At 40.4% G+C, this 10,545-nt stretch overlaps 1 protein-coding gene across 1 annotated transcript; it reads right to left on the bottom strand.

The window, feature by feature from the left end:
• Positions 1-242: 242 nt before the first annotated feature.
• Positions 243-1,422, bottom strand: LOC105032485 (glutathione S-transferase F10). The gene is made up of 3 exons (XM_010906939.4): positions 1,213-1,422; positions 1,071-1,113; positions 243-985 (listed from the first exon to the last, which is right to left on the bottom strand). Exons 1-3 carry the CDS (start codon positions 1,231-1,233, stop codon positions 465-467), a joined length of 585 nt encoding a protein of 194 aa, XP_010905241.3. The 5' UTR covers positions 1,234-1,422; the 3' UTR covers positions 243-464.
• Between the last annotated feature and the right edge of the window lie 9,123 nt (positions 1,423-10,545).

The following is a 10,545-nucleotide window of genomic DNA, read 5'->3' as shown; positions in this document are numbered from 1 at the left end:
AAGTAAGAAACATTTCAGTTTCTGAGGTTTTGCGGATCTATAAGAGTCCAAAGACTGCATAAGTTAAAAAAGAATTCAACTTTTTAGAGTCTGAATGTTGCATACGTTTCTTTTCAGTAAAATATGCAACTATATGTAACTTTTTTAAAAATGTTTTTGAGGTTTCCAAGAGTTTTAAAAGCTTTAAAATTTTAGACAACACATTTCTCAGAAATAAATAGTTAACGAAGTTTTATCTCTTAAAATCATTATTATTAGATAATATATAATATTGTACCACAAAACCTACTACTAAAGCAAACCTCAGACACGCACTGGGCCATTTGACAACTTTGTGGGATAAACAAACATGAGCAAAAGCTCTAGGCCAAGACACACAAGACGGGTGCAGACACCCGATTGAAACACTCCGAAAGAAAGCAAGAAAGCAGAGTTGGGATCCTCTGCGGTGCAAAGGTCGCATCTCATGTCCTCAGATAACCCCTCAACTCTATATCAACCCAGCGGTAGCGTCTCATATCCTCAGATAACCGGGAGATCTCCTGCTGCATCTCCACCACCCTCTGCCACGACGGGCGAAGCGATACCTTATCCCACCACCTGCTCACCCTCTTCCTCGACCTGATCAACGAGCAGCACTCCTCGTTCGACACCAAAAACTGGGTGTTGGGCAGGTGGAAGAGGTCAGCAAGCGTGAACCTGTCCCCCGCCAGGTACTTCGTCTCCTGCAGCCTCTTCTCGTACTCGTCCAATACCTCGTTCAGCTTCTGTTTGTCCTTCTCGATCACCTCCCTATCCGCCTCCACGGGCAGCGCGAATCCCAGGTTGAGCACCAGCTCAGTACTTGGGCGGTCGAATCTTTCAACCTCGGTCTCCAGCCATTGGTCGATCGAAGCCCTTTCGACTGTGCCCGTCTTGGCTAGAAGGTCTTTGTTCCCTTGGTGGGCATACGTCTCGGCAACGTGTTTGCAGATCTCCCTCGAGTCTGCAATCAAAACGACGCCACCGACCCAAGATTTAAGGCTGTCAGGATGCAACTGATCACTTAGCTAGTTAATGTTTTTTCTTACCATGGCGGGTCCCATCCCCGTCTTGATATGAGAATCGTAGGCCCTGTAACGCAGCATAGAATTGATTGGTATTTATTCATTCTTGAGTGAAGATAATGCGTGTTAAGCTATGCATGCATATATGTGAAGTTAGAGCTATTACCTTCCCCTGGAGGCTTGGCATCCTTTTGAGGCCCTTGTAGTTGCAGGGGCGAATGAGCTGGAACTCGACATCCTTCTCGAAGAGGCATGCAATACCCTTGCAACCTCAGGCCAGGTCGGGCAACCGGACACCTGAACACTCGCCATCTCCATTGGGTGGAAACGAGGATATAATGGAGCAATGCACTGCTAGTCTTCTGGGTTCCAAGTGATCTGTAGGTAGGTGGTGGAGGGGGGGCGGCTTTAATATGGTTGATGGAAGACAAAATGCATTGCTTCAGAGCTACAAAATGTTAAAGGGAAAAGAAATAAAGCAAAAGAGAAAGGGTTAAAGAGAAACGTAAGCTTGTGCCAAATCTGCATGGAATGGTCTCGGGAGCATAAGTATATCATGATTACCATGGGAATCAGATGGTAATCATGGAGACCAATGCATTTATTGCTTTCGGTTAGAGCTGCTCCATTTAGACTCGGAAGCTTGATCTATAAGAATTACCATTATGGATCGTGAGAAGGAGATCTAACACTTTCAAACATACAGAATATACTCTTTTACATAAAAGAATAACATATAGAATATACACTTTTCGTTGATAATATCACATGAGGATATCTGGCATTGGATCCAATAGCGCGAAAGTGTGCCAGGCCTGTCAATCTCTAAACTCCATGCCTCTAGGGATTCAGAAATTTATCTGGTCCTCATGGCAATTAACAGTGACATAATATGATGATAACTAGTCCATACATAAAATTATATCAAAATCGTGGATATTTATAACCATCAAATCGGTCATTAATTCTATATCCTCTATCTGAACTGAACAAGATTTGCATATTTGATTAGAGATCACTATAATTCCGGTAAGGGTATTAACATGCAAATCATACTCTATTGTACACGAGATAGAATATGCTTTCGCACGAATATAGAAGATGCAAAAGAATGAGTCACACCAAAATCAAATAATACATGAGCATAACTAGATATAACCGATAATATACCTGATATCATAGTATTAGAAGCATGTGCAGCTTGCCGAATTAGTGTATAGACATGCCTTTAATTACGGTCCCCTTCCCTCCTTTTTATTGCCCTTAGGAGGGTGTTGGAATTGCTTGAGCTTGAGCAATAGGAGCTTGAGTGGTAGTCCTATTTACATAGTTTAGTTTGCTTTGGGCCGGCTTTCGAGTTAACACTCCATTCGTTAGCTTAGGAGCTTTAATAGATCCTCTTCAAAGGTTGCTAGTTTTCTTTAGGTTTTGAGGTAAGGAAGCCTTGTGTTAGGCTTTCAATTTTTCCTGTTTGAGAGAGCTTCTTGGCCTGGGCTCTCAAACTTCTAAGCTTATGATATAGTTCGTACTTACATTATGCTGTGGTTTTTGTCTTAGTCTCATGCTTTCATTTTGTCGGTATAGATATATAGTAAAATACCTACCTTGATGTCCTGTCAGTTGAGTGCCGTCAATCGACGTTCTCAAAACCCAGATTTCCATATTCTCCAATTGCTTGAATTGGTTGAGTCTTAGTAGCTTGCGGTCTCTGTACTAACCGAAACTCTTGAACATTCTAATAAGGATACTCAGCTATTTTATGGCTGTATTAGCCACATTTAAAACAAGCTTCAGATACTCACCTATAAGTTTCAGTTTTATGATACCTCCACAAATGGCATGTTTAAGCTTGTCTTACTGATAGGTTCCACCATAAGATTCCTATTTTTCTAGATTGATGGGAAAACTTAGCATTAGAACCAAATGAATATACATGGCTCCCAATTGCTCAAAATTTTGTAGGTTACCTAGAACTCTATCCATGCTGACCACTATAAGCATCAAAATCTCAATTCTTTTTCTTTTGCTTTTCTCCTTTAATATCCTGAGTTTTTTTCTAAATAATTTTTAGATTCTTGATCCTATCTACAAGATCATCATAATTTGCTGAGTGTACTATAGGTAGACTTCTTCAACTGTGTGGTCTCAATCCTTCCTCTAATCTCTTCATCTTAAATTCATCATTTATGGCTAGTGCAGGAGCAAAGTAGGATAGTCTATCAAATTTAGTCTCATATTTGTCCACAATCGTTCTCCTTGAAATAGATTAAGAAATTTCTTTTCCATCTCCCTTGAAGGGAAACCTTTGTTAGGCAAATGTCCCATAACCAAAGGATAGTGTGTGCACTATTGATTTCAACTTGTGGTGAGCTCTATCCTGAACTATATAAATAACAAATTTAATTTTTCCTCATCAGTGCACTCCATTGCCCTAAAGGCTTTCTCCATCTAGTCTATCCAAACCTCAGCCTCATAGGGATTACTAGTGCCCTTAAGGGCCAGAGAAGCCATCTTTTTGAACTCTACTATGCTCTTTCTATGCTTGAATGAGCTAAAGTTCTATTATAATAAATGTACAAATAGCTAAGGTAATACTCTTTGTTGATGCACTAATCCCACAATCTCTTAAATTAGTTCAAGCATCTGGTCCCAATTCCCAGCTACGTTCCTTAGTGGATCTACTAGTTGGTCCGGGATTAGTTGATTTGTAGCTTATTGATCAACCATCGCTTCTTGTTAAATATCCAAATTCGCACTCTGATTTAAATGATCTTGGTCTTGTGTATTTTTAGCCATCGATTTATGAGGAACTTTACCTTGGGAACCTTCTAGCAAGTCACTTATACTCTTTAGCTATAGGCACGGCACAGGGTGTGATTCTTTATTTAAGTGAAAACATAAAATAAATAATAGAATAATATTCAGACAAGATAACATAAAATTATCAATGAGGAAGAAATAATAGATAGAGATGTGTCATGACTTAATTTTGCTCAACTCTCAATCTTTTCAACGAGTCCTAAAGATCTTAGAACCTAGACTCTTATATTGCTATTTTAGTCACGGTATATCACAATCCCTGATAATCTTAAATCTGAGCTCTAATACTACTAAATCTATCACATCTCGAACCTAGAGCATAACAAATATCGCATGCCTATTCAAAATCTCGACTCTTTTATATTGCTTTCCTCCTGTTATATCATGAGTTTCTTTCCAAATAATTTTTAGATTCAACATGGCCAACAATTGCCAAGAGAGACAAGTATAAGTATCGCAAGTTCTACTAGGACCACGAGCACAACACCGAGGATTGCTTGTAATTGAAGGATGAGTTGAAGACTTCATCCAATGGGGGTACCTTGGTCACTATATTGATGACCTGCAGGACCATAGTGATGATGGTCGGAACCTGTGCATCTTTGAGCAACGTGTCAACAATCAACCTATCGTGGGAGTCGTCAACACTATCTTCGATGGTCCAACAATGGGAGGAACAAGCTCATTGGCATAGAGGAGTTATGTTTGGGCTACTCAAGACAAGGAACTCAACTCCAAAAAGGTAGAGGACTGACAAGGTGATCTCCTTCTTGGATGCTACCATTGAAGATTTGTGGACCCCTCATGGCGATGTTGTGGTGGTTTCCTTAACTATATGTTATAAATTATGATATACAAAGAAGTTTAGCAGATAGTGGAAGCTTGGTGGTATCTTATTTTATGATGCCTATAAGATAAATCTACCTTCAAACCAATTGAGGAGGATCAATTCTCCTTTAATTGGATTCTTAGGAGACTCGATCCTTGTAGAAGGTACCATCTCTCTCTTGGTTATTGGTGGCCAAGTATTGAGACAGATGACATTAATGATTCTAGATTTTCTAGTCGTGAAAGATTCTTCGATGTACAACTCCAGTCTAAATCGATTTGGCTTGAACACTTTGCAAGCTGTGATATTAACCAACCACTTGTTGATGAGATTTTTGATTGAGGATAGTATAGAAGGAGTCTATGACAACTAGGCATTAGCTTAGTAGTGCTGCTTGACAATCCTCTGACAAAAGAAGTTAATAGAGAATTTTTCTATTGAAAGCCTTGACATCTGGGATGAGCAAAAGTAGCAATGAGGAGAATGGACCTAGGTGTTCCTTCTAATCCCCTTCAATGATGTTGATTCGAGAAGCAAGGCTGGTTGACTTTCTCTAAGCCAATGCTATCATCTTTTTCTAGTCAACCTCAGATACATGAGGTATAAGATTTGATGTGATTGTTCACATATTGAACATGGAGTTGGCATACTGACCTATGCGACAGAAGAAGAGGAGTTTCATCCCAGAGAGATAGTAAGCTAGTGATGAGGAGGTGGATAAGCTTTCAAGAGGTGAACTATCCCAACTGGTTGGCCAATGTCATCCTCCTGAAGAAGGTCAATAGGAAGTAATGGGTGTGTATAGATTTTACCAACCTCAACAAGATTTGTCCCAAAGATAACTTTCTATTTCTAAATGTTAGCTAGCTCATAGACATGACTTCAAGGCATCGAATATTGAGTTTTATGAATACATTCTTGGGCTATAACTAGATTCAAATGGTGCTCGAGGACAAAGAGAACACTTACTTCATAACATATAAAGGGCTCTATTGCTACAAGGTCATAACAAATCCTTTCCTTCAAGATGTCGAGATGAGGTATCCAAAGGTCAAAATGGTGGTCTACACCCTCATCATCTTAGCTCAGAGATTATGGCCTGTCTTCCATGCGAGTTTTGCAGAAGTTGGATACATCACAGAAACCACTAAGTAGGTGGTTGAGCTTGGGGAGTTCAACATCAATTATTGACTATGATTGGTCATCAGAGACCAAGCCTTAGTGGATTTCTTTCTAGAGTGCACCATCTATGAGGAAGTGGAGGCTTAAAAAAAAGCAAGAAGAGGATGAGCTGGAGGACTTGTAGAGACTTCACATTGATGGGTCTTTCAGCTCAGGTGAAAGTGTAGCAAAGCTGCTCCTTACTAGCCTAGATGGAGGCATGGCAAAAATGCCCTTAGGCTTGGCTTTAGAGCTTCCAATGATGAAGTCGAGTATGAGGCCTTTATCATTTGCCTCAAGCTCACAAGGTAGCTCAGGGCCCACTGCTTAAAGGCCTTCAACAAATCTTAACTCATTGGCCAAGTTCAAGGAGAATTTAAGATGAGAAGTCCTGTGATGGTCAGTATGTCCAAAACGTGGAAGGATCTCTTATTGACTTTCAATAGATTCAGAAGTTGGAGAATACTGGCATCGACCTACTCTCGAAGCTAGACACCTTGGAGTGTACCGACTTGAAGAAGATGGCCTATCTTGAAGTGTTTGAGAAGTCCAGCATCAAGGAGGATTCGATGGAGTATGCCATCTTTGGAGGAGGATGGATGGCCAACTTTAGGAGACGATCGGGGGTCATTGGTTGGAGTCCTTTTTAAGAGCGATTTATTGCAGTATAGTTGACAGGATAATCTCCACTTTGGGGAGTAGGATGGTTTACATTGCCTATCAGATCCAACTTTCCAGAAAAGCTCAATCTTCAAGGGCGAGGTGGTCCTTGCACACCAGATGCTAGCCAGAGCTACCTGTTTGGCTATGAAGTACAATCATTTTGATGTTGTTGGCCCAATCCTGAGTGCCACCATTCGTTGGGACTCCCTTACTACCCCTATAGTGACCCGAAAGGTCATTTTCATTTTTTGTGAGCCCCCTCCTTCAGAGTTTATCGAGGTAAACTTTGATGGTAGTGTCAAGGATGAGAGGGATGATGTGGGATTTATCATTTAGGATCCAGATGCCAGGTTACTGGTGGCTGGGCCCTCCCATCTCTTTGAGCCTTTAGTTTCGGATGCTGAGCTTCATACCTCCTGGATGGATATTATCTTTGCCAGACAGAAGTTGTGGACGGAAAAAATTTTCATTGAGGAAGACTCTACTACTGTCATTAGATGGATTTGTGATAGTACAAGATAGCCGGAAGCACACTCGCTGCTCTTAGACACCTGGACTGCACTTTGTCTCTCTACTGTGGTGGCGGTGTGGTGTGTCTATCAGAAGATGAACAGCATGACAGATTGGGTCGCATGGTTTATAGCAGAATACTCCAGAGACTGAGCTTGGTGATAGAGCGAGAGCTGCCTACTGATCCTATCAGATCTTTTGTACTTTAACTTTTTGGACTGCTCTCATACCAGAATGGTGTGATCATATGCATGTACCAACAAAAAAAAAAGGAGCCAAGGTCGGTCTCGCAAGCTAACTTCAAATTGAGCAGGATAGATCTCCTTATCGGCTATCTTTGGAATAGAATCTTCTCAAGGACAAAAAAGAAAGCTCAAAGGCTCAAGTACTAGGTGAATCGCTACATTCTCTTAGAGGGAAATTATATAAGAGGTCCTTCATTCAATTGCTCTTCAATGTCTCCAACCATCCAAGTCAAGAAATGCATCCAAAAAGTCCATAAAGAGATCTGTGGCAACCACTTGAGGGCAGGGCATTAACCTACAAGATTTTACGGCAAGGCTACTACAAGCAAATCGTACATAAGGATGCAACAACTTTATGAAGTGCTAACTAATGCTGGCAAGCATGTAAGCATTCAAAGATAAATGATGATCTCACGTAGCTCGATTAGCTTCTCTAGTTATTTACCCAATAAGAAATGGACATCCTTGGATCTTTTTCACCAGTGGTTGGGCCAAAAAATTTTTTACAGTATCCATTAACTACTTCACTAAATGGATCGAGGCTGAGCTATTAGCTGAGATTATAGAAAGCAACATCCAAGACTTCATTTGGATAGTGCTTATCTATAGATTTAGACTTCCTCAAATTATTATCACCAACAATGGCCGACAATCTGACAATGCCTGCTTCCAAGAGTTCTATGTTGAGCTTCATGTAGACTATCAGGTGGACAACTTTGATGAGTAAAGAAACTCAAGTGGCCTTCGAGCCAACTTAGACCTATCGAAAAAGCAAGAAAGCAATGTCATATATAAATGGAGGCCTACCAATGATGAGTAGCTCGCTACCACAACTCCAAGGTCAAAGGAAAGCTTTTTTAAATTGGAGATTTGGTCCTCAAGAAGACTGAGATGGCACCACCTAGAGTAGGAGAAAATTGCTCCAAATTAGGAAGGGCCATACAAAGTTATTAAGGTCATTCACCTGGTAATGTATCACCTAGATCACCTTGATGAAATGCCCATACCTTGGACATAGAATTTGACCGACCTCTGAGTTTATCATTAGGAAGATATATCATATGCCTTGTAAACCTGATCGTGAATAATGAAATATTTTCTCCAAGATATATCTAAGTTTTTCAAGTCCGGCATTCTATACGAAAGTAAGTAAATATCCTAAAGAGGGACTGATTAGATGCATCTCTCAAATTGATCTCCAAAAAAAGGGACAACTTAGATAATAGCTATCTAGAAAGCCCAACCAAATAGAAGACCTAGTCAGCCAAACTCCTACTGGCTAACCTCTTTAGGTCGGAAATGGAGATCTCAAGGATGATGTGCCAACTTCTAGGCACTGACGAAGTAAATGATCGAGACTCGCCAACCTAAAAACTCCAACAATCTAAAGAGGACAAAGTTTGAGCAGATCAGCAATGTTTATCTCCCTCACCTCAGTTGACAACCACATGATCTCCAGATTTCCATAGCTTGGGAGCTAATCTTCTAGGTACTCCTAATATTTTAAACAGCTTGACAGCTTAACCTTTGGGTACTCCAAACACTTGATAGCTCGGGAGCTAAACCTCCGTGTACTTCTAAGCTTCAAGCTAGTACTCAAAAGGATTTAAGTCCCATACCTTGACCAAACAAAGGTAGGAATGGGGAGCAAGGCCCTGACAACCTCTCAACAATGATCCTTCACCTAGGCCACTAGAAGAGCCAATATGAAGAACGACCATTAAAGAAACTATGACTAAGCCTACATTAGCACCACTTGATCCAATGTCTGATGATCTGCGCTACCTAGTGAATAAACAAACATTCATCACAAGCAACTCCGAGCACAAATAAAGTATAAAACAAAAATACTTTCATCGATAACTTCAATTACAAGGTAGAGTTAGCTTGGTAACCGAGCAACTATTCAAAATGGAGCAACTACACTGAAGAAAGTCAAAATCCTATAAAGTAAACTACAGAAGGTTGATAACTCTGGCAATGTTGATATGATCAGAGACCACTCTCTACCTTGTCGGACTCTTCATCTTTGTTATGAAGTAGCTCGAGGATTGTCTAACCCTTATTGACTACAATATTCAAAAGTAGTCTGATCTTTATCTTGTACAATGCCTCCTCAGTGATGTTGAGAAGTTCAAGGAGGAGGCCTCAGTTGAGCCTCACCAAAATAAGGAGTTGATGACCTTCTATTTGAACTCACCTAGAGATTCGCACTCCATTGCTTGAAGCTTCCCATTCAGCCTCGATGACCCATTGCCTAGCTGCTTACAGCTCCCTCTTGAGCTTAGAGATCCTAAGCTCTTCTACCTTTGCTCTATTTTCAGTGCTTCTCAACTTTGATTCCATGCCATCCACTATCGGTGGGCATCAATGGCCATCTCTACTGCAAACTTGCTTCAAAGAAGCCCTAATTCAGTCTCAACTCTGGCTTCTTTCTCTATGGCCCTATATAGGGCTATCTAAAGCATTTCAATATGTCCTTGAAGCAACTTTTTTTGTAGAGGATTCATGAGTGGAAGATAGGGGAAGGAGGAAAACGGTGGACCTTGTCCATCCATGGTGGACCTATAAGCCTACATTAGCTCTTATGCCAACCTGCCTTAAACGATCTAGGAGACTTGGTGAAGAATCAAAGTTGAGTTTACAGCCCGAGCTACCATAAATAGTCGAAGCAACTACACTTTGCAAAAGTAAAGCAAAGGATAGACATATTCAACATAAAAAGAAGGAAAGTTTATTAATTTCATTTCGTAATAAGTGGTAAGCTTAAAAATGGATGGGGAAAAAAAAAAGTACAAGGCATATGCAGTTGAGCTAAACAAAGAAACCTACTCTTCTTCTACTTCTTCTACTTCTTCTTCAAACGATGCCTCTTTGGCAGCTACTAAGACTCCTAAGTGAACTAGTTAATATTGACTTGAGGATGTAGCTTACTGACCATCTCCCTACAAGCATTGAAGTGAATGTTTTAATCATTTTGTCACAAAACTCCTAGCTAGGAGACTTTGAACTCCTTTATGGCCTGGTACACTCTTTCCTTGGCCTAGGCAATCTGCTCCGAAGCTTGGATCTTTTTGTTCTTAGCATATATATATATATATATATATATTTTCTTAGTTTGGGAGATTTTGTCTTCTGCCTCTATTACATTACTTATGAGCTAGGAAATCTCTTCCTTAGCTTTTTTTCAACCCCTCGTGGCTCTTCCGCATCTTGATGGTAATAATTTTACTCATCTTAGTGAGTCAGGCTTAGGCCTCGGTATTTTTTC

Source organism: Elaeis guineensis, chromosome 11 (assembly GCF_000442705.2).
Source record: "Elaeis guineensis isolate ETL-2024a chromosome 11, EG11, whole genome shotgun sequence".
NCBI lineage: Eukaryota > Viridiplantae > Streptophyta > Magnoliopsida > Arecales > Arecaceae > Elaeis > Elaeis guineensis.
Note: the sequence above shows the minus strand (reverse complement) of the source record. Positions and strands in the feature narration are given on the sequence as shown.